The sequence below is a fragment of the Carassius gibelio genome, chromosome B22, assembly GCF_023724105.1.
Source record: "Carassius gibelio isolate Cgi1373 ecotype wild population from Czech Republic chromosome B22, carGib1.2-hapl.c, whole genome shotgun sequence".
Taxonomy (NCBI): Eukaryota; Metazoa; Chordata; class Actinopteri; order Cypriniformes; family Cyprinidae; genus Carassius; species Carassius gibelio.
Genome location: NC_068417.1, coordinates 11,224,307 through 11,249,640, shown reverse-complemented (window position 1 = coordinate 11,249,640; position 25,334 = coordinate 11,224,307). Strand labels below are relative to the sequence as shown.

Sequence of the window (25,334 nt, the reverse complement as noted above, 5' to 3'; positions counted from 1 at the left end):
TTAGTCTGTAGATCGACTGATTCTCCCTCCGTCACTGACTTCACTTCATCTTCAACACCAAACACTGGAGAACAGACAGAGTTTATTTTTCAGTCACTTATTAAAGTTCTTGTTAAAGTTAAAATAAATGACTTTGGTTTAATCGAGGCTCATCTTTAATCTTGTAGTTTTGAAATGATCACATGCTTTCTTCTTGACTTTGACATTAAAGTGAGTCTCTGAACACTGCGGTAAAGTGAACTCTTATTTTTCTTCAGAAAAGTGACTGTGGTCTAGTTGATCTCAGGTCAGACTGTGTGTAAAGGACCTTTATCTCCTGCTCTTGTTGAACTTAAACCTCAGAAGTGAAATAAAGCTGCAGCAGCCGTTACAAGAAAAAGAAAAAAACACAGACAGATCTGTTCTGAGTACATTTAACTGGACATCAGCCGCCTGGTGATGATTTTAGGAGAGTAGAAACAACATTTTTATTTAACCATTAGACCAGTGTGACAACAACATGCTTTATATGAAGTTTTATATGAAGCATTGCAATGATATACATGATCCTCATCATCAGTCATGATTTTATAGTCTGTGTGAACACCATATGTAGTAGTTCCTCAAACATCTATGAACGAGAAACACATTTCTCAATTTCACTTTTCTATTGCTCTATTTTCACAAGGGGCATTTATTTTAAAAAAAACTCTTCTGCTGTTGTCATTCAACTAATTTTTTATATCTCCCATTTATTTTATCAATGCAAGATTATTTAATGTTATAAAAACCATATACAGTATATACACTGTTAAAAATCGCTGTAAAAAAACGGCCAAATTTTGACAGTAAAATACTGTTTTTCATTAAAACAGTGCATTCTGGGTAATATTCATCGTTTTCGAGAAGTAGCCTGCTGCTATATATCGTAAATTAACAACGTTCAAAGTCGACACTCAGCGGCTGTGTTTCAAATCACACCCTACACCCTCATTCACTATTCCCTACATGAGTTTACTAATATAGTCCACCTGACAGAGAGAATGAACACTAATGAGTGAATTCAGACAATGATCAACAGCTGCTGTTAATGAGTAGAATCACTGAAGAAAAAAAAACATAACAAGACAAACACATTAAATACAACTGACTTCAGCCACAGCCTTAGATGAAATCAACTGAAGATTTAAACGATCAACAAACAGCTTCACCAACTTCACACATTACTAACCAGACTGACTTTATTTCTGCCAATCAGAGAACAGAGATCAAAAGATCTTATTGAGAATTAAAGAGATTTAGATGATAATGTTACTGTTTCGTTTGACATCACCATTGTGGAGATCAGTGTTTGCTTTAGTTGGGCTCCTGACCATTGACTTTTGCACTTTACATTTTGTTTTATTGCTGTATTTGTATCTTTATGATGCATCTGTTACAGCAGTATTAATTTTGATAGTCAAGTGATTATGGTTGTTACTAACAGGCATGATCTACTAGACTGATTTAAAGTGTTGCTATAATAATCAAATATTAATTTGGTGTTGAAATATTTGAGTGAATGACACTTAAATTTTGTAAGATTGAAAAGTAGTGTGATAAACAATATTTATGGATTTAACGACTAGTTTTAGTTAAAAAGTATTTCGGGCAGCAGTCCCCACAACACTCAAAGAGAGAAATCAACAATCAGCATATGAATCTCAACAATGGTGACAATCAAAAGGTTCATGATGCAATGCATGCTGGGTACCAGCACAGGATAAAACTCATCCATGATTCCCAGCATGCATTGCGGCATGAATAAATTATGCCCCTGAATTGTTCACTTATTTTCTTGAATTCTTATGTGCTTATAATTTTGCATTTGTTTTAAGTTTTAGTAGCATGTGTTGTGATGTTCAGAACTGATCTGTTCATTTATTTTGTGGATTGTCACCATTGTTGTGATTCATACGCTGATTCTTGATATTTCTGTCTAAATTTCAGCAAAGGTTTTTTTTTTTTATTTAGAGTGACATTTTCTTAACAGTCTTTCATAACTTATGGCTCAGCAGTGTTCCTTCTCATGCTGTAGTATCAATATTCAATAAGAGAAGAGACACGGGATTAGATCAGAAATAATAGTATTTGTTCTTGTCAATCTATAAACAACAATATCAGATTTTTTTTTCTTCTGTGTACTTTTGTTTTGCTATAACAGGTTCCAAAGGCGCATTGTTACAGCATGAAAAAAAAAAAAACCTTACTTGTTGAAAAGTCACGTTCAAGAGCCCAACTAAAGTAAACACTGATCTCCATCATGGTAGTGAAAAAAACACCTAAACCTATTTAACTCTCCATAAGTTCTTCTGTAGACATCTGACAGAAATAAAGTCAGTCTGGTTAGTAATGTGAATCTGGTGAAGCTGTTTTAGTAGTTGTTTAATCAGATCTTGAGAGATTTTATGTATTCTTTTATTCATTTGATTTCATCTAAGGCTGTGGCTGAAGTCATTTGTAGATCTTGTGTTTCTCTTTCCTTCAGTGATTCTGCAGGTGTTTATCACTAATGCTCAATCATCAATTAATCACCGAATTATCTCATTAACTTCACTGATTCAGTGTTACTCTAACACTCTGTAGTGTGCACACATTATAAGTGTTCATTTAAAACTGAGGATTTTCTTGTGGGGTTTAAAGGGTTAAAGATTTAAGATGAAGAAAAAACCGAATGAAACATAATTTAACAGTAATAAACTGTAATTAATTTACAGGAAACAAACTGTAGAAAAACAGTTATTTACTGGCACCCCTGCTGCCAGTAAATAACTGTTTTTCTACTGTTTCTTGCCGTAAATTAATGGTTGCCAGCAAAAAAAAGTGTTTTTCTACAGTTTTTTGCCGTCAAGTCAAGGAAAAACAGTAATATACTGTAAAATGTAAACGTCAGATTTACCAAATGAAAAAAAAGTTAATTTAACTAAAATATTTGTGAGAATCCATAGAAAAAAAATTAGGCAAAGTCATACACTGATAATGAGAGTAAATACTGAACTTGACTGTATTAATGTGTGTTTGCACAAGAGAGATCGTTTAGTTTAATGTAGTTTCGTTGTTCACCATTGTGCTGGAGAGTAGAGCCGGTGCTTCAGTCAATGATGAGCCACATATTCTGATTTTCTGCTGCTTTATATAAAGGCAGTAAATGTGGAGTCGCTGATACAGTGATGATCTCTGTGTTAAGTACTTCAGCACATACATGTGTAATACAGCTGACAATGAGCTGCAGTGATTTGAGTAAAAGTCATGTATTTAGTTACTTTATTACTGCACATTAAGTGTAAGAAATATTCCTTCTCAGTGGACTCAAATGAAATAAGTTCATAGTACTAACATCGTAGGAATGCTAGTTTAAAAACTCGAACTGTTTGAAGCAGTGGGAGTGGAGTTAATTTCCATGGTAGAATTTACGGTAAAATACTGTTAAAAAATAAGAGTGGTAAATTAATGGTTAAGAGCTGTAAATTAACAGTACTTTACTGGCACCCCTGCTGCCAGAAAATTACTGTTATTTAACGGCAAAATTTTTTACAGTGTAGTCTTCACTCTACAAGATATCGTTCAGAAGATATCTAGTAAAAAACAACAAGGCAATAATAATAATATAAATGTTTCAACTAATAGCCTTCAGTGTTCATCAAAACACAACAGTATATGATCTTCTTTCAGACTGGTATTAATAATGATTAGTAATTTCAGTAGCAAACAAAGTACAGAATCTCTAGATGATCTGAATGAACTGTATTACAGTCCATTACAAACACACAGACTGACATAAATCAGTAAAACTGCATTATCTGTACAGTCAGCTTTCAGAACATAGGAAAGTAAGTTGTTTTATTTTACATATTTAAATAAGATTTATGCCCTTTCCCACTTGTGCCATCAGACAGAACAAGCCAACAGATGTTTAAAACACTAGATTCAGATATCATCATTTAAGATGTCAATAGACAACGCACTGAATGTGAGACCAAATGCAGTAGTATCTCAGAGAGAAATGCTAGTTTGATTATGATTCTGGTACAATCATAACTATAAAACTGTTTCAGACTTACCAACCAGATGCCAAAAGCAGCAAAAAACAAACAAGCAAAACATTTTCTTCATCGGCTCAGAAAAGGAGAAATGTATTAAAGTCCTACAGAGATCTCTGTAATTACTTGAGATGAAAACTCTTCCTGTTTGTGTTCGTACGTGTATGTTGTCAGCTGTTTTTTTCTTTTTCCTAAACTACAGTCTCTCTGTGTTTTTTTAGAGCTACATGCCATTGATGATAATGACCTGTCTCAGTCTTGCACTGACTAATTTAATGTATTCATCTAGTCTAGAAATAACCATAGCTTATTTGTCTGTTTAAAAAAAAAAGACTGCAAAGCAATTTTAAAGAAAGGAAGGGAACTTTGAAAGGGAACCTTATTTACTTCTAGCTAAATTTAACTGTAACAGAATTGAATCTAATCTGCACGCTCAAATAAAACTCAGAAAAACTTTGAATGACTTTACTGAACACATTGTTTACAGTACATTACAGAAAAGGTTAACTGGAGTCAGGAGTTTAAAAAGCTGGAAATAATTTCTAGAGCTTGCTCTTAAAGTCTTGATGTCGATCAGTCCATTGTGATGCTTCGTTTATATATGGAGAAAGTTCAGCATCTTTGTCTATACTGAAATAGTGGCAAATGCTCAATGTTGAGCTAAATGTCAGTGAAAGACTGACAAAATCGGCATGGACGACACCACAAAAGAAGCCCGTCAAAACAAAAATTATTCAGACCCCATATATCATTTTTGCCATTTTTTTTTTACTACAGTAGTGGGTGCAGGACACTATAGTTCATTTATGCAAGTCAGGAAAGCAAAATAAAGTATATTTTGACATAAAACACCCAAACATTCTTCATACAGTGGACGACCAGTAAAGCTGATACAAATTAGGGACCAAAAGTTTTATTTAACACTGTTTCCTGACATACCTTTCTATGAATGTAATCTGACATTATCAAGGTGATTTTGTCCTGACAGTTTAACTCTGTATACTTGTCATAATGTATTACAATTTTCGAAACTATAGTGAATAAACTGTGATCACGTAAAAAATGTTGAAGGTGTCTGAATACATTTTGCTTTGACTGTACGATATATTCCAAGTACAGATGAAGCACAGGTGCAATTTAACTTTTACATTAAAAATAAGAGAATACACCATCTGAGGCTGTGCATGTAAAATAATATTATTGCAAAGAGCAATGGTGTAAGATTCCTCCTGACCACTGAGTTGCAAATACAGGAAACACTTGGTGGAAGTAACTGCAGCCAAAGCAGAAACAACCATATGATAATAATAAAAACACAATATATTTTGTTATATTTTGTATGTGTTTGTCTATTGGGTGATTGACTATAATGCAAAATAGCATCACTTCTCAGTCATTTCTTAGTTTAATAATACCTCTTTAGCATTTTTAAGACATGCCATAGGCTACTACCTCTTTTTGCTTCCTCAATTTCAGTAGATGTTTGTAAATTAAACTCTCAATTGCAAACTCTCATTTACATAAAAACAAACATAGGCTATCTGAACTTTATCACGTCGCTGTATCCTGTTGCCAAAGGTCAGTGTGTCGCTCCTGTTATCAGAAATCCACAACTTTCTGCTGAAATCAATGAGATCATGTCACTTTGTCAGTGTTGCTGGCGGTGTTAATGTTTTCCAAGACAGCAAGCAGTTTCGGCCCAGAACCGGCCCACATCTGGCCAGCAGGAAATCCATGCTGGCCAGATGTGGGCCGGTTCTGGGCCGAAAATGCTTGCTGTCTGGGAATTGTTTGTTTGTTTGTTTGTATTTGAGCGAACAGTGCACCACATTCAACAGTCAAAGAATTCATATTCTTAAAAATGCTCAAAGAACTTATTTTATCATATGCAAATATAGTCTATGAATATGCAAATAGAGTCTATGAATAAGAAAAGAGCACAACAGTCGGACTCCATAAGGAAATAGTTTTTTTTAACAATAACTGATAAACCTTTATAGACCTGTTGTGAGCTCTGAGGTTGTTAATCGGTTATATAGGCATTTTGTTGAGGTGGAAGATACTCTGGGGAAAAAACACACTTAAAAGCAGAGATGTAGAGATTCGCATTGATATGAGTAAATCAGAAAGTAAGGCGACACATGACATCTGGCAGAAACTTTGGGAAAGAGAGATGAAGGGGAGACACCTGTTTCAGGTTCAGAAAAAAAAGTGGGAAAAGGAGATTGGAATTCAATATTTAGAAGGAAAGAATCATCAATAATTTTTAGACTTCGCGTAGGACATACAGGGTTAAATTATAGTTTACATAAAATCAATAAACATCCTACAGGGAAGTGCAATAAGTGTAATGAACCAGAAACTGTTGAACATGTTCTTATAAATTGCGTAGCATATAATAAAAAAAGACAAGAGTTAAAGGATAGGATGAAGGAAATGGAGCATAATACAATATGTTTAGAAAATATTATGGCTAAAAAAAGTGGACGAATTCCTATGTAATATGCAATATTGAGAGTTTTAACGGAAACAGCAATTGATTTAATTAAGAATATTGGGGTTTATTTTCTTTCTTTCTTTTTTCTTCATTTCCTGTCGACGCTCCACACTCCAGTTCAGTTGGTGGCGGTAATGCGCCGAAAGCTGGTCTGCCACCGCCAATAAATCAAGAAGAAGAAGAAGATACGCATATCAGAAGAAAACGTAGGTGTATCAGGTGCTCGTGGCGCTTTTTTTACTTAAACAGTAATAGACGATAAAGACTCTTTAAACTCAGATATAATCAAGACAACTCATCAGTAGCTTCTCAGTCGATATATCTTCGCTTTTTCAGTCTGATTCTCAGTCAGTCATTGATTCTGTGATCGGCACATACCTACTACAAACACACCGGAGGAGAAGATTACAAACAATATTCACTGATAGTCTTCATTTTATCGGAAACTCCTGTTTTTACTGAAATCTCCAGCAATATGAAAAACATCTCCTTGTTCTTTATGTTGTGGATCGCGGAAGGTGACGTTAATATTTATGTTTCTTCCTTAAACACCTTTGGTTTCTCTTCTGTAATGTCTGTCGTTTCACGACAATATAAATGTAGGACAGAAGTTTCTGTTTTTATTGTCACTATACAGCGTTGCAACTTTTAAAAAGGCAACTAGCCCATTTAAAACAGTTTTCTTAAAATTCGCAGGTTGTTAGTGTTAAATTAATTTCTTTCTTTTAATCTACTGCATACTATTTGTATAATTTTCGCACAGGTGGTTATCCTGGTGTCTGTTTTTGACATTAGGAAGGAAGATGTTGATAGTTTGTGTCTTTAATCAACACAGAAATGTTGATCTGTTGTTACAGTCCCATTAAAAAATACGTTTGTATCTTTCTTTTGGAACCGTGCTAGTTTAAATTCATGAGCACATAATGAAATGAATCCCAGACCTTTATACTGTTCAGATTATTATTATTAGTTTATTTAAATATTTACTTAAATGGAAGATTATATTTCCAAAATCTAAGCCAGCAACACTGATTTCAGACAGACTTCTGAGGAAGTAAAAGGGTCTAGCGATTTGTTGAAAACCAATTCAATATTTAGTTACTAAAATGCTGATTTATTTGTAAAAATTGAGTCAAAAGTTCAAATGTAGCTTCTCTGGTGAGGCTCCACAGTCACAGTATCATGGACAGTTACAGATATAACATTGTTATCAGATGAGGAATGTAACATAAACTTAAGATTCAGTTGTGCATTGGTGAATCAGCCCATGAAAGCATTTTACAACTTTCAGATGCAGCCAGTGAACTGATTTTAATTTCATTTTCTGTCCGTGCAACTGCTCCTTTTTGTTTTGCAGGTGTGTTTAGTGAAATGATCTCCGAGGAAGAGGGAAATAATATTACAATACGCTCTGGTCTCAGTGGAATAAAACAAGATGATGTGATAGATTGGAGGTTTAAAGACATTCTCATAGCTAGAGTAAGAAATAATAATAACCCTTCAGTGTACGGGGATGCTATTGATGGGAAATTCAGAGGCAGACTGAAGCTGGACGGTCAGACTGGAGATCTCACCATCACAAACTTCAGAAACACTGACTCTGGAGAATATGAAGTATCCAACAGCATCAACACCTTTAAAAAGACATTCAATGTCACTGGTGAGTGTCTGATTCATTTAAAGCTTATAATTGACTTATTTACAAACTTTTATCTCTGATTATTAAACTGCATATTTTACATGATTTTACAGTGATACAGAAAAAAAAGCCTACAGAAAGCTGTGAGTATAAAGCTGCACAATGAATCAAAGAGACTGTGATCTCAATTCAAACACACACAATCTAATTTCTAAATAAGTGATTCACTGGTGTCTATTAATCATTGACTACGTTTACAAGCTGTTAAAATTCGCAGGACGATGTTGAGAATGTTTTATGAGTCGGTGGTGGCCAGTTCTATCATGTTTGCTGTTGCATGCTGGGGCAGCGGGATGAGGGTTGCAGATGCTAACAGACTCAATAAACTGATCCGTCCTACCAGAACATTCAAATCTGCATTCAAAATTCTGTCATCATCATCTCATTGTTTTTAAACTAGTCGTTCTAAACCTGTATGAAGTTCTGTTGAATGTAAAGGAAGATGTTTTGAAGAATGTACTGTTGGTAACCAAACGGACGCCGGTCACCATAGACTTCTACAGTATAAAAAAGTAATACCATGAGTCAATGTGGACCAGCAACTGTTTGGTTACCTAGATTCTTTCAAATATCTTCTTTTGTGTTCAGCACAAGAAAGAAAGAAATACAGGTTTGGAACAGCTCGAGGGTGAGAAAACTGACTATTTTCATATCTAGGTGAACTATCCCTTTAATGCACTGATAATGTAAGTCAAGATACAACGATGTGACTGACTCCTTTTGGTCTAACAGCAAAAGCATAGTAATAACAATGTTACAATGTTTAGAGTATTTTTAACTGTTAAATCTCATTACTTATGATATTCTAATTGAATGATGGGTTCACACTGCCAGAGACCAAGCAAATCAAAGATGGTGATTTCCAGCAAAGGCTGAAAGTTTAACTTTATGCACATGAGCAGTGTAGAGATATGCTGACTGCAGTGTTGGGAAGGTTACTTTGGAAATGTAATAGCTTACAGATTACAAGTTGCCCTATTTAAAATGTAATAGTAGTGTAACTTTTTCAATTACTTTATTAAAGGAAAGTAACATTACTTTTGATAATTTTTCGAAATTTCTAATGAATGTTTATTTGCAACTTTTAAAAGCATGCAGGGTTAACCCTACAGTAGTGCTCAACACTGTCAGACTTTCCCAATCCTTCATCAAAATAATGTCATACTCTAGGTTCTTCAAAGTAGCCACCTTTTGCTTTGATTACTGCTTTGCACACTCTTGGCTTTCTCTTGATGAGCTTCAAGAGGTAGTCACCTGAAATGGTCTTCAACAGTCTTGAAGGAGTTCCCCGAGAGATGCTTAGCACTTGTTGGCCCTTTTGCCTTCTGTCTGCGGTCCAGCTCACCCCTAAACCATCTCGATTGGGTTCAGGTCCGGTGACTGTGGAGGTCAGGTCATCTGGCGCAGCACCCCATCACTCTCCTTGCTCAAATAGACCTTACAAAGCCTGGAGGTGTGTTTGGGGTCATTGTCCTGTTGAAAAATAAATGGTCCAACTAAACATATAAACTGGATGGAATAGCATGCCGCTGCAAGATGCTGTGGTAGCCATGCTGGTTCAGTATGCCTTCAGTTTTGAAGAAATCCCCAACAGCATCACCAGCAGAGCACCCCCACACCCTCACACCTCCTCCTCCATGCTTCACGGTGGGAACCAGGCATGTAGAGTCCATCTGTGCACCTTTTCTGCTTCGCACAAAGACACGGTGGTAGGAACCAAAGATCTCAAATTTGTACTCATCAGACCAAAGCAGATTTCCACTGGTCTAATGTCCATTCCTTGTGTTCTTTAGCCCAAACAAGTCTCTTCTGCTTGTTGCCTTTCTTTAGCAGCAGATATTTTACCATGAAGGCCTGATTCACACGGTCTCCTCTTAACAGTTGTTCTAGAGATGTGTCTCTGTGCCATTGACCTGGTCTCTAATCTGAGCTGCTGTTTACCTGTGATTTCTGAGGCTGGTGACTCGGATGAACTTATCCTCCGCAGCAGAGGTGACTCTTGGTCTTCCTTTCCTGGGGCGGTCCACGTGTGAGCCAGTTTCTTTGTAGCGCTTGATGGTTTTTGTGACTGCACTTGGGGACACTTTCAAAGTTTTCCCAATTTTTCGGACTGACTGACCTTCCTTTCTTAAAGTAATGATGGCCACTCGTCTTCCTGTACTTACCTGCTTTTTTCTTGCCATAATACAAATACTAGCAGTCTATTCAGTAGGACTATCAGCTGTGTATCCACCTGACTTCTGCACAACACAACTGATGGTCCCAACCCCATTTATAAGGGAAGAAATCACACTTATTAAACCTGACAGGGCACAACTGTGAAGTGAAGACCATTTCAGGTGACTACCTCTTGAAGCTCATCAAGAGAATGCCAAGAGTGTGCGAAGCAGTAATCAAAGCAAAAGGTGGCTACTTCTGAAAATATATATATATGTATGTATGTATGTGCTTCAGCAACTAGCTCCCCATCTAAGAGGGTTTTTAGTGTCAATAGGAGTTTCATGCCACAGAGCTTCTCTTAAGACCGCAGACAGTTGTATTTAAAAAAAAATACGTATCCCAGCTGCATAGTTTAATAATTGTGAATTCCATGCTCTAAAAAGTCGACAGAATGCACTTTCTGTACTTGTTTTGCACTGCTTCAGTTACATATAGGCATATGTGTTAATGTAATAAAAAGCAGTAAGTGATCACTTGGTCTAGATTTTTTTTAACTGCTTAAATAAGCTGTTTATTCTAAATAGTTTTTTTTTTTTTTATCCTAATGGTCAAAAGAAAATCATTTTTTTTTACTTAATTGTAAACATATTGATATGTATATCAAATGTCGTAAAAATTTTGACAATATTGAGATATATTTGTTGTTTTTTATATATCGCCCAGCCCTACTCCTAGGTCCGTCTTCAGGTGCTGTCACAGTGATTGTTGGCGGTGTTGTGCTGCTGGTGGCTGCAGCTACTGCTGTGATCGCTACGGGATAAAAAGATATATGTAAGTATTGTAGCCAAGGATGTGGATCTTCTGAACTTTGGGCGGTTATGCTTTCTGTGGTTTGTTTGACACTGTCTAAAAGAGTCATTTGATTCCTTCATTCAGCTGATTCATTCAAAAACGCAGATTAAATCTGATGTGGCTTTGTTCTGAACTATTTTCGTTGGTGAAAAACAGACAATATTCATTGTCAACAATGTATGTCATTAACATTACATTCTTTCTTTCTCAACTGTTCAATATCACGCTTGCAATCATGTTGGTATTCAGGAAAACGCACTTTTGTTCATGATAACCACATCCAGTCTGCAAAACCATGGTGTTGATAATTATGGGAACTATTAAACAGTTCATAAATACAAATAATATTGAGCTTTATTGTGCTGTAGAATCTAAACGTAGCAGGTAATGTTTAAACCTTTTTGTGGTTTTTATGTTTGTGATTTTATGTCTTTTGCTCAGGTAGTTCTTTATCTAGCAGCATTAGAAAGAAGTATCATTAAATATGGCAGTGATATGACTTTGCTTCTACAGTGTGAGCTTCTGTGACCGATATTGACCGTCTCTTGTGTTTGACTTGAATCTTGTAGTGTAATAAATCCATTAATTATCAATATTACTAACATTTATTCTGGTTTTCGGCATGTGTGACTAGTTTGGATGAAGGGTTTGACTGGACAGATTAGTCATGTCATCATCACTGGTTCTCTTTGGAAATATGTGACAGAAAACCACTTCCTGATTTCTGTTAATCAGGAAATGTAAACAGATGATCATGTTGTGTCCGTCTGCAGAGATGTATTTGCCCTTATCCCAGCATGAGTAATATATTGATTGTGTTTATCTGTAGTATCCAGATATCTTTCTGACCGAGTGAATTCTTCACTTCAAAAATATTGACTCACTTTTTTCTAATTGTGTCTCTTAATATCTTGTATTGTTTTTCAGATTCTCCATACAGAAGAAATGAGCCAGAGGACACAGACCTGCCTTTGTTGAAGAATAAAACTTACAACAGCATCATTATGAATATTATGTGTGCATATAAATCTAATTCTGATGTTTTATACCTATTGCTCTTTGAATGTAATGCATACTTGCTTTTTTAGCTAAAATATCTGATGTGAAATGACGTGTGAGAAACAGAATTTATCTAATGTGTTTTCTTTTTTTTTATGAAAAAAGCATCAGATCAGAGTGACTTGTGGAATGTTATCACTCTTTTCTCATCCAGAAGTTTCTAGAAACACTTGAACTGTTAATTATTTTACATTTAAAAACTTGTCGCTTTTGCTGGAATGCCTTGCATATTTATTTACTGTTAAAGTATTTTACTTTCGTGATTGCTTGTACAGTATTATAACTGTGCTTTACTTTCATGCTATGATATATTCACTTAATTGCACTTTAACGTAAAACTATCCGATACTGGTGTTGATTTATTGTTTACTATTATGTGAGTTTATTGATTTGATTTTTTTTTTTTTTTTTTAATAGAGAAGCTTAAATTATTTATATATATATAGTTATAGTTATTATTATTTAAATATGGCTTTATTAAACATAATTGATGCTACATACTCCGTTACAGTTGGTGGCAGTATGCCCCTAATAAGTCGTCATTGTAACCCGCTATAAAACTAAGGGAAGAAAAACCACAACAACAAATACTGAAGTAATAGTAAATGAGTTCATATTCAAAGTCAAAGAGCAAACAAACTAGAGCATTTTTTTAAAAATGGTTTTAATGTTTGTTTTAATGTTTCAGGACTTCCATCGTTTTTGTTCATAATAACCTTCAAACGTGAGCACATTTCATGCCTAAAGTAATGGAATTTTCTTTTGTCAGCGTTTCAAAAATATGTCCCAAACTAGGGTCCCCTCAGTCAATCTTGGCCATTTCAACCACTGCATATTATGGAATTTTATGAAAAATAAATGTCACACAATGCAAAAATAAACAAAATGCAGTTAGAATACTGTTCAGGATGCTTTGCTTAATAATAATACGTAGTTTGAGTAATTTGTTATGCATGTATTTATGTATTTTACTTCACAATTTTCATCTGGTGGAACATAAAACAGGTGCAAAATTCCCACATACTTGCATCGAGGGACCTGAGCAGTATTACTGTTGATTTGGCTTCTTAGATTACCACACAGAACACATTGGCAGCCACAAAGCAAGTCACTGAGTCCTCAAACCATCTTGTCAGGTAGTGGTTACCAAGTTGGAGCAAATCTGTATCTGGAGAATGAATCTCACACAGTGAGGTTCTCTTTAGTATGTGGCTTTTTCTCACACACCATTTTGTTCCAAAAGCTAACTGATAAACTTCTTGAATTTTTTTTTGCTCTTAATATAAATTGATTAAATTACACGTGAATTCACTTTTGATTGTGCAGTTTGTGTATATTCTTGCATATTCTAATGAAAGCTGGGTTTGTCTTGCTAACTAACACTATCCGTGTAACCCCTTGTAGAACACAAATATAAAGGATGTCTTTGAATAGTTTCTGACAAAAAGTCACACTGAATATAAGATGCCAAATAGAAATTGAAGAGTAGTCAGTATAATAAATAGTGTCTGGTTTTACCCCCAAATTTAACATGTTGTGGTTTTCTCAAGTGTTTATGTTAATAAAAGCTAAGCCTAGAATCATCAAGTGAGTCTTTTCACTTATTTTGATCAAAACAATATGAAAACATTTTCGGGCAGAAAGAAAGCTTAATGATCTGCTTTGTCACTATAGCCATCTTTCTAGCGTGCTTTACTAATATTATTGATTAGGGATTTGATCCATTTCTTGTGACGACATCTGCATAAACCACCTCATCCTCTTTTTTGGCTCCCTGAAAAACAAAGACAGAAGATAGAAAGAGACACAAACATTTTTCAAAACCACTTATTGTTTACTAATATATTAAACATTCAGTGTGGCAGTCTTCAGGATGTTAAGATGTGCTGAGCAGTTTGACTACTTTTTTTTAAGATTCTTATTGCATTACATATATTGTAATGCCATAGCAGTGACAATTATGTTTTAATGTTTCCTTTATTACGCACATTCATGCATAAATCAGTAGAAATATGCTACTTTTTTCTCACATTAGCTTTCTGAAGGACTTAGTTTCCAGTGAGACAGTTTAACAGTGCTTGTTTAGTAAAAACTACTGGACTGAATCATGTTAGAAGTGTTTTTACAGTTATTTTTACGAGGATGAGAGATCTGCATCTGACCTTGGCCATTAGGGGTGTAACGATACGCATATTCTATTTGAACCGTTTGGTACGATGCTTTCGGTTCGGTACATGGTGCGCATTATGTACCGAACGGTTCGTTGGACTTATTAATTATATATATTAAAAAAAAAGTTAAATATAATATGCATTCAACAAGGTAGCCCAATAACCCAAACGACATAACAGGCAACGCCCCTGACACCCCCGAAGAAGAAAAAAACACCAACTTATATGTTTATGGCTACTCAGTCAGGCGCTCGCTCACTCAGTATGCGCTGAGTGAGCGAGCAGTTCATGCACGGTATGCGGTGGACAGTGCGTTTAACACACCAGAAATAGAAGATCCTCCAATAACCAACAGTTCTGGTGTTTGGGGGCACTGTGGATTCCCTGTAAGCTATAATGGTGATGGCAAGAGAGTGGTGGATAAAACAACAACGGTATGTCGCATCTGCTACATGACAATAGGGTACACCAGCGGGAATAAAAAAAAAAAAAAAAAAAAAACAGCGGGAATACTTGAAACATTTCAACTAATTTACGCCGACATCACCTTAGTGTGTCAGTATCTGGGTAAAGACGAAAAAGAGGAGAAACATACAAGCAACAAACTATCCCCGCAGCATTTACACAGACATTTCCAACTGACTCAAACAGGGCAAAAGACATCACCGCGGCGACATCATCATTGGTAGGCTTATAGCCGCGGATATGAGACCTTACTATTTACCATTCATTCTATCATCACCATTATAGTGGTAAGATATGGTAAATTGGAAGCGGGTGAAGAATAACGCCCAGCGGGCCTGTCTGGGGTTGAGTCTATTAACTGCTCGAAGTTATTCAAGGTTCTTGTGGTCAGTTAGAACTTGAAATGGGTGTTTGGCTCCCTCTAGCCAATGCCTCCATTCCTCCAGGGCAAGTTTAATCACAAGAAATTCCCGATTCCCGATGTCGTAGTTTACCTCCACCGGGTTGAGTTTCCGGGAGAAGAAGGCACATGGATGGAGGCGACTGGAATTCCCCTGCTGCTGGGAAAGGACCGCTCCCACTCCAGTGGGTGAGGCGTCCACTTCCAACACGAAAGGTTGATCGGGGTCCGGGTGTACTAGGAGTGGGGCGGTCGTAAAGGCTTGTTTGAGGGCTTGGAAGGCTTTTGTGGCTGTTGGAGTCCAGGAGAGAGATTTGGGCTTTTGGCGGAGAAGGTTGGTAAGAGGGCTGATGATAGAACTGAAATTGTGTATGAATCGTCTATAGAAATTTGCAAAGTCCAGGAATCGTTGCAGTTCCTTGATAGTGGTAGGAAAGGGCCAGTCCCTGACTGCGCTCACCTTCCCCTGGTCCATCCGGATGCCACTGCGGTCGATGGTGTATCCAAGGAACTGCACTGAGGGCTGATGGAAGGAACATTTCTCGGCTTTGAGATAGAGCTGGTAGTCCCTCAGGCGTTGCAGGACCTCCGCAACGTGGCGATGATGTTCTGCCAAGCAACGGGAGTAGATCAATATGTCATTAATGTATACTAGGAAGGACTTGTGGAGGAAATCCCGGAGCACCTCATGAAGTTCTGGAATACAGAGGGGGCGTTAACAAGTCCATACGGCATAACACAGTACTCATAGTGGCCAGTAGGGGTGATGAAGGCGGTCTTCCACTCGTCCCTCTCACGTATCCGGATGAGGTTATACGCGCTGCGAGGTCCAACTTGGTGAACACAGTGGCACCACGGAGATGTTCCAGGGCTGCAGGGACGAGGGGAAGTGGGTACCGGAATTTAAGAGTGATTTTATTGAGAGCTCTGTAATCTATGCATGGTCTCAAACCTCCATCCTTTTTTGCCACAAAGAAGAAGCTGGAAGCAGCAGGAGAGGTTGATGGACGAATATACCCTTGGGCCAGCGCCTCCTTGATATAGTCCTGCATGGCCTTCTCCTCGGGAACGGATAGGGGATATATCCTTCGCTTTGGCACTGGTTCACCTGGCAGCAGATCAATTGCACAGTCCCACGGCCGGTGTGGAGGCAGCTTGGAGGCCCGCTTAGGGCAGAAGAAATCGCTGAAGGGGGCGTAACACTGAGGAATGGTGATGGACTGGTGCTCGATCGGGCTCTCGATAGAGGTGGAGTAGACTGGTAGTGGTTCAGGGGGGTGCTCAACAGGAATGGGACAACCGGAGATGCATAATTGGAAACAGGCTACGCCCCACATCAGGATCTCGCCGGTTCTCCAGGAAATCACGGGGTTATGGTGCTCCAACCATGGGCGCCATAAGATAACGTCAGCGGTGGATTCCTCCAGAACCAGCAGATGGATCTCCTCATGGTGCAGAAGTCCAGCCGTCTTTGACGCTCCGCCATCGTGAGGTGGTAGGAATCCACAATCATAGGTTCACTGGCTGGTTCTGGGGAGCTGGTTCTTCTAAGCACGATTGCATACGAGTGGCGAAGCGAATGGATAACTGGATGAATCTCTCGAGGCCGATGGTATCCTCATATGCAGCGAGATGCAACCGCACTCGGGCTTCCAGTCCTTGACGATAGGTTGTCAGCAAAGCATGTTCGTTCCATCCACTGGAGGCCGCCAGAGTCCTAAACTGCAAGGCATATTCATTGACAGACATTTTCCCTTGTTTTAAAATATACAGCTTCTCACCAATCGAAGAGTCCCAAGCAGGTCTGCAGAAAACTTCACGGAAATGGTCGATGAAGCTAGAATAAGACTGGATAACTGGGTTATTCTGAGTCCAGAGTGAATCTGCCCAGAGTAGTGCTTTGCCTTGCAATTGGGAAATGATAAAGGCTACCTTAGAGCGGTCCGTTGGACACATGTGTGGTTGCATCTCCAGGACCAGTGAACACTGAAGGAGAAATCTGCCGAACCAGAGTAGGTCGCCGGCCTGGCCATGGGACTGGCGTGCACGGCAGGTGAGGAAGTGATGACAGGGTCGGCGGAAGTGCTCACCTGGTGGAGGAGATGCTGGGACTGCCATGAGTGTTCGACAGAGTGTATCTACCAGATCTTGGAATGGGTCTGTGAGGCTCATGCTTGTGTCTGTCGGTCTTGGTCCGGTCATCTGTTACGGATCACTCGGGAAGCTGAGGAGGTGACAGGTGAAGATGTTTATTTTTAATGACACAAGCAGAGGAGCAGGAAGTGAGGAGTGACAAGGAGTTAGGATCCGTGCAAGTAAGGCTGTGACTTCTTGGAGGGACAGTGAATCACACACACCCACACTTCGTGGAACTGGGTTCTTCGGAGAGAATCTCTGGACAGAGTAGAAGAGGAGTTAGTCCTTATAGTAAGCATACAGGAATGATCTTGTCGTGAACGTGACCGGACAATGAGTGCGTGTGTGTTGCTTTTGTAGTGCAGCGCTGATGAGTGGGTGATGAGGAGCAGGTGGAGGTGATCTAATATTCAGGTGAGGGTGTGCGCTGAGATTGTGTGGAGGTGGAACCTGGCGTGTTTGTAACATTTACTTAATATTTATTAATAGTACTGATAAAACTAATTGTTATTTTTTTTAATCAATATTTAGTAGTAGTAGTAATAGTAGTAGTAATCATAATTATTGTTATTAATGTTGTTTTTATTACTACAGAAGAAATGAGGGATGGAAGATAATGGGATATAAACATATAGTTTAATAAATATGCATTAATGACACAGTTATAAATTCTCTTACCAGTTTCTGTGCTTTTTGTTTGAAGAATGTCGCTTCAGCGTATGTGATCTCTTCATTACCAGTCTGATCTGTTCCTACAAACAATAATTAAATAATAATAATAAAAAAATCAATATTAAATTTGTTTCTTTTCCTTTCTTTTTTAAAGCTATGTATTCTTTTTGTTATTTTAATGCTTTACGATTAGTTTTTGTACTTTTGCAGATCTGTCAGCGATAGGATACTCTTACCTTCTTGGTCTGTTTTTCTGTGTCTCCTGTAGATCCAGTAGATCCCGACTGCTGCTACAATCAACAGAAATCCAGCAGCCGCTGCAGAGATCAGTATTTTCTGAGATGCAGAGACTGGAGAATGTGAGGAAAAGAGTGAAGTCTGTGAAAAATGCTACAGAAAATATGATTAACCTAAATATAGCCTAAACAGAATTTAACATTTAATAAAAACGAAATAGAATTAGGTATTTTGTGATATTCGTGTTATATAAGGACAGACAGCAAACACGCACACTGAACCTTTTCATCGTATATGAAAAAAAAAATAACTATAGTTTTTGGTATTGTCAACCCCAAATTACAATGTCACATTTGGGACATTTTGCAAAATGCAGTAAAACCAATAATCAGTGATTTTCTAATCCTCTGGAACCTTAAAGTACACAGAACAACTTTTGAATGTTTGACTGGCCAACTATTAATAGCATCCTTAATTCCCACACTATTAAAATGTTTAATTAATAGGACAGTTGATGTGACACAGTGGTAAATTTGCCCATGTCCCGATTTTTTTGGAGTGTGTTGCAGCTATAAAAATCTAAATTTGCTCATATATACAAAATACAATTCATTTGGCCAGATATATAATTGGAAATCTGTTCTTTGTACTTTTGTCTTTCAAATAAAGGGTAAAGAGATGTGAGGTAATGATGGAGGACCATCAAATGTTTAAGAAATGTATGTCAAATCATGAAAGTTAAGCCACTGGTAAGATACCCACATTAAGATATTTTTTTCTAATAAATATTAGACAGAACAAGCACAACTGTAGCTGTGACTCACCATAGACAGTAAGATTGAATCTGTATGTGGTTGCTTTTGTGCCTTTGATGTTTACTGTATAATTTCCAGAGTCTGTGGTTCTGGTGTTTGTGATGATCAGAGATCCAGTCTGATTGTCCAGCTTCAGTCTGTCTCTGAATCTCCCATCAAGAACATCATCATATGTGGAGACAGTTCCCTCCTCTTTATTGATTTGAGCTAAACGAGTCTCTGGATATCCAAATGTCCATGTTATTACATCAAGTTTCTGTAATTCAGTAACATTAGTCTGTAGAGTGACTGATTCTCCCTCCATCACTGACACTGACTTCACTTCATCTTCAACACCAAACACTGGAGAAGAGACAGAGTTTCACAGTTACACATTGTTAGTGTAAAAATAAATAAATAAACATTGGTTTAATCTAGGCTTATCTTAAAGCTTGCAGGTTTGAAATGATGCTTTCTTGAGATTCTGAACACTGCGGTGAAGTGAGGGTTGTTGTTTTTTTTTCCAGAAAAGTCTGAGCTGATTTTAGTCAGTTCATGTCAGACTGTTTGTGGAGGACATTTAGCACTGGCTCTCATTAAACTGAAATATCAGAAGTGAAATAAACTGCAGGAGCCATTACATCGCAAACCACCAGAGAGACTGATCTGTTCTGAGTTCATTTAACTGGACACCAGCATCTCTGGTGATGATCTCAGGTGAGTAGAATTACTGAAAACAAAACGTATAACCATTAGATCAGAATATGTGACAACAACATACTGTATATGAAGTTTAATGCGAAACATTGCAAAGATATACTGGATTCTACTCATCAGTGGTGTGTGAACAACATTTGTGGTTGTTTCCCCAAAAAATCTATGAACGAAATGCACAGATCACTCAATTTCACTTTTTTATTGCTCTATTTTTTAAATCCGCAGCTTTTTAAAACTCTAAAAGTACAACAAACTAGCTCTTTAGCTTTCTAGTAAATCACAACGGGGCATAGGATAATACTTCTTCAGTGTTCATCAAAACACTACAGTATGATCTTATTTCAGACTGGTATTAATCATGATCGGTTATTTCAGTAACAAACAGACACTTATTGTACAGAATCTATAGTACAGGTAGATACAGATGAACTGTATTACAGTCCCATTACAAATACACAGACTGACATAAATCAGTGAAACTGCATTATCTGTAAGTAGTTTTTTTTTACATTTTAAAACAAGATTTATGTGCTTTCCGGTCTGAAATTCTGATTGGATATAAGCTTTATTTATATTGCAGATGCTTGTACCATCAGGCAGAAAAAACAACTGATTTTTAAAACACTGTAAATTCTGATTTCATCATTTAAGATGTCAATAGAGCATTCACTGAATGTGAGACCAAACACAATGAAATGCTAGTTTGATTATGATTCTGGTACAACTGAAACTATAAAAATGTTTCCGACTTACCAACCAGATGCCAAAAGCTCAAACAGCAAAAAACAGAAAAGCAAAACATTTCCTTCGGCAGCTCAGAAAAGGAGAAATTAAAGTCCTGTAGTGAGTGTACGGAGATCACAGAGATGAAAACTGCTGAAGTCTGTGTTGCGTGTCTGCTGTGGGTTGTACTGGTCTTTTTTTGTTTTATAAACCACAGTCTCTCGTGTTTTATGCAGAGCTGCCTACCATCATTTTAATGATACTTTATTGATTCATGACCTCTCCCACTTTTGTTTGGGGTAAATTCATTTAGTAGTCTAGTCTAAAAACAAATACTATAGCTTAATTGTCAATTTCCAAAAAAAAAAAAAAAACTCAGAGGGGCCATTTAAATTTATGTCTATCTGAATTTTAGCAAAGACTAGTGATAGAATTTAAATTAAACACAAACAATGTATGTTTTAATGACTGCGAGAAGTCATGGTTTTGAGAAAATGACTTTTAAAGTGGTTGTTTCTGCTTTGGCTGCAGTAACTTCCACCAGACATTTCCTGTCATTGCAACACATTGGAATCTTGCACCATTTCTCTCTGAAAAAAAAAAACATTGTTACATGTAAGCATTCTTCTTTTGGTCAACTGCAGAAGATCATTTGCTCATGTGCTTTGTCTGTCGATGGAATATGGCTTTATCTGTGGAGTCCTTCCATGCTGTTTTTTCTTTAGAAACAACCAAATTTTCTTTCAGAGAGAAAGCCATTCACTGACACTCGAGCTGAAGATTCTTCTTAACATTCAGAGCAGCAGAAGCGTCACTGAACTTTCTCCATTTAAAGACGGAGCATTGGACGGATCAACAAAAAGGTACTTCAAGAGAAACTTACTTTTTTTTTTTTTTTTTTTTACAGAAAATGAGTTCCAACTTTATTTAAATCAACAAACCTGAAACTTAACTGAGCAACTTCTCCAGTCATAAAAACATTTGTTGTTTCTGTTTAATATAAATTCTATCACTATTTATGCTGAAATTCAGGTAGAACTAAATAAAGTTCCCATTCAAAGCAAATGCTAAGGTAGTTTACATAAAATATATATACTGAAAACAATGAAACAAAAGGAAGTAATAGTATAGTATATCTTAAAAATACTCAAGAGGTTAATAACAGTTAAATATTTTTTCATTACATAATAAACCAAAAAAATAAAAATAAAAATAAATAAAATAAAATGTTTTTTAACCGATAAACCTTTATAAATTTACTAGTTGTGAGCATTAATTAAATTACATTTTTTTACAACAATTTAGTTTAATAGCTAAATTATCGGTGAACAACTGCATTACCCATGGTGCTGTGCAGAAATTTCCACCAATCAGAAAGTTGCAGTGAGGAAAGCTTATCAAAAGACACATTTGTACCACAAATGTCCTCCTCCTGCTCGCTCAAAACACTTTAAGATTTATATTAATATTTTGCATTTATATTTCTTCGTTGTTGTTGTTTTTCATTTGATTACTGTATGTCATTTGTAATGCTTCATGGGATTGCAGTTCTTTCCCTCACCAAAGGTCACAGTCTTGTAACTTTGTTGTTTTGTCCAGATTTCATGTAGGCTTTGCTTCAAATAAAAGTTTATAATGATGTGATTCTCCTCATATCTGGAGAGCATAGTTCATGGCAGAGGTGTAAAGAGTATCTGAAAACCATACCTGTGTAAAAGTACAGATACCTTACAGTGAAAATTACTCCATTACAAGTTACAAGTCACCAATTTCAATACAACTTGATTAAAAGTCTTAGAGTATTCGGTTTAAGTATTTTATACTAAATATAGGCTCAAAGATGCAGCAGTCAGAGATGTACTAGTGAAAAACAAGAACGAGTTTATTGGTGAGAATAATCATATTTTCAAAAACCAAAAAAGTTAATAAAAATAAAAACAATGCCCATCAGTATAATGGATAAATAAAATAATGTTAAAATAATGTTAGTAATGGAAAAACACATAAGATATAGTACTTTAAGTGCCTTGCAGTTGTGATATCACTTATTTTGTAGGAGAAATAAACTGCTTCAGAAAAAGCTATATGTCAAGAAAGTAAAACTTGCTGATATCTACGATACTCAGTATAACTACAGAGTATCCAAAAATATACTCAAGTACAGTAACTAATTACATTTACTCAAAAACGTTATACCTCTGGTTTATGGCTTATAACACTAACAAAGACTTTTTAAAAATCCCTATGTAATCCCAAATGTAGCTTTGCTTCGCACAAATACGTGTTTTGTATTTTTTTAGTGGAAAAATTTTAAATGTTGCATCAACTATTATATGCGTAGGCCTACAGGTAAGTAAGCAAGTAAAACAAACATTTTGGTTTATTGCATAAATACAAGCAGGATAAATGTTTTTTTTTTTTAGGGTATTATATAATGTCATTATTTATTACAAACATAAAAACTCGTATGTGTAGTCTATAACAAACCATCTGTCCCTTTGCAAGAAATTTTTACAAAAAACTAAAAGGTGAAACACTAAGTGAAAATAGCCGCCGTGTTGGCAGAGGATATTTACATTAACTCCGCCCACCAACATGATTCGCTAGTCAAGATTACAAGAGACAGTTGACACTTGTCAGCTCCAGTTGTGTTGAAGGTAAAGATTGTGTCATACTTATTTTGACGGATTCAAATCCACCTTTTGGCTAACTTTTACTCCCTTTTCAAATTTTGAAATCACATCAGAAAAGCATTTATTTTCAATGAAAATTAAGGAAATAATAATAAAATGTTGAAAATTAAGGTAGTATTATATAGGATAGGATTAGGCTCAATATCAAGCAGCAAAATGAACTGTTTTGTACAGCTTAAAATAGCTGGATGCAAATGAGACCGGAAGCTAGACACATAGAATTTACAAAATGGCGGCACCCATTTTTATGTCAGAAAAAAATACAAAGGAGAGTCACAAAACAGATTTCAGACAGACTTCTGAGGCAGCAAAAGGTCTAATGATCTACAGCAATCCATAAACTTTGGTGAAAACCAGACTAATAGTTAATTACAAATACTGATTTATTGGTAGGAATTAGTAGAAATGTAACTAAAGCTGCCTCCAAGATGTGTACAGATGAAGAATCATAATCATATCCCAGCATTCAAATATGCATTGGTGACTCAGTACACAGCATATATATATATATATATATATATATATATATATATATATATATATATATATATATATATATATATATATATATATATATATATATATATATATATACCAGACTTCAAATGCAGAGCATGAAGACACAATATTTTAATATCGTCTTATGTCTTATGTAACTTTTCTTTTTCTTTTCTTTTAGGTGTGTTTAGTGAAACAATGTCATTGTCAGTGAAGGAGGGAGATTCTGTCACTCTGTTCTCTCAGCTGACTGAAATAAAGAAAGACGATGTGATAGATTGGAGGTTTAAAGACATTCTCATAGCTAGAGTAAGAAATAATAGAAACCCCTCAGTTTACGAGGATGCTCTTGATGGGAAATTTAAAGACAGACTGAAGCTGGACGGTCAGACTGGAGATCTCACCATCACAAACTTCAGAAACACTGACTCTGGAGAATATGAAGTCACCAACAGCATCAACACCTTTAGGAAGAAATTCAATGTCACTGGTGAGTGTCTGGTGCATGTCAGTGTTATCATTAGCTCATTTACATTGTTTCATCATTCTTATTTCATCTTAATTATCTGAAATGTAACTGTTAAACATACAAGATGCACAACTTGTCCATGTATCTTAAAGAATTTAGACATTTGTCAAGCTAGTAATAAAATTACCTCCAAAAATGGTCTCATATGCCCCTTTTCCCCCAAAAAAACATCACCAAACAAAAGGCATGCAATCACTGACAAGTCAACATTATATTAAGAAAATAAAACTTTACATATCAGAACTCTAAAATTAACCCCTAAATTAAAACAATGGTTTAAAAACCCATAGTTTAACCAAGAAGGAACATCAAATGTTTAATAAAATCTTTTCTATGAATCCACTAGCTGTTGGAGTTACAAAATAACGGCAACACATTGAAATAATTGTGAAATTTTGAAGTAGAAAATCTGTAAAAGTATCTTATTGTAAAGCATCCTCCAATAATCTTCTTCTAGAAACCATTATCTCTGTGATCTCCATCTGTCAGTGTTATTGTGGTTTACACTAACAACTGTCTGTCTTTAGTTCACTCAGGTCTGTCTTCAGGTAAAATAGCAGCGATTGTTGTTGGTGTTCTTGTTCTGCTGGTGGCTGCAGCTGTGGTTATTGGTGTGATTTGCTACAAGTACAGTAAGTATTACAGTCATACAATGAGAATGAGAGAAAACATTGAGCTGTGGATAGTGAAGGTGTAGCAGGGGACGTTTAGTCGGGTTTAAACCGTTCTGTTATTGTATGTTTGTGACATGGTTTTATTCAAGCTGTTCTTTTTCTTGCAGCATTAGTAAGAAATATCATTAATACACAAATTAAAGATGCTAGTCATATGACAGAAAGCAGGAGGCAGATCTGGAACAAATGTTTCTTTTGTTGATTTCTATTTTTGATCTTTGTTGTGTATTTCTCTGTTTCTACAGTATGAGCTTCTGTCACAGATGATGATGACTGACTCTGGTAAGAAACTCAGGTGTT

The 25,334-nt window shown here is 36.3% G+C and overlaps 1 protein-coding gene across 3 annotated transcripts in view; it reads right to left on the bottom strand.

Moving 5' to 3' along the window:
• LOC127988164 (SLAM family member 5) overlaps nt 1-25,334 on the bottom strand; it is a 283,545-nt gene that overhangs the window by 6,336 nt on the left and 251,875 nt on the right. The window contains exons 1-2 of one of the 3 annotated variants that reach the window (XM_052590779.1): nt 20,671-21,185; nt 19,231-19,563 (exon numbers count right to left, since the gene is read on the bottom strand). The exons of 1 other annotated variant lie outside the window; for it this stretch is intronic. In XM_052590779.1, coding sequence (XP_052446739.1) covers nt 19,231-19,563; nt 20,671-20,719 — 382 coding nt within the window. In that variant the 5' untranslated portion in view covers nt 20,720-21,185. Of the gene's footprint in view, nt 1-19,230; nt 19,564-20,670; nt 21,186-25,334 lie in introns of those variants that run through there. One more of the 3 variants, XM_052590781.1, reaches the window with a different exon arrangement.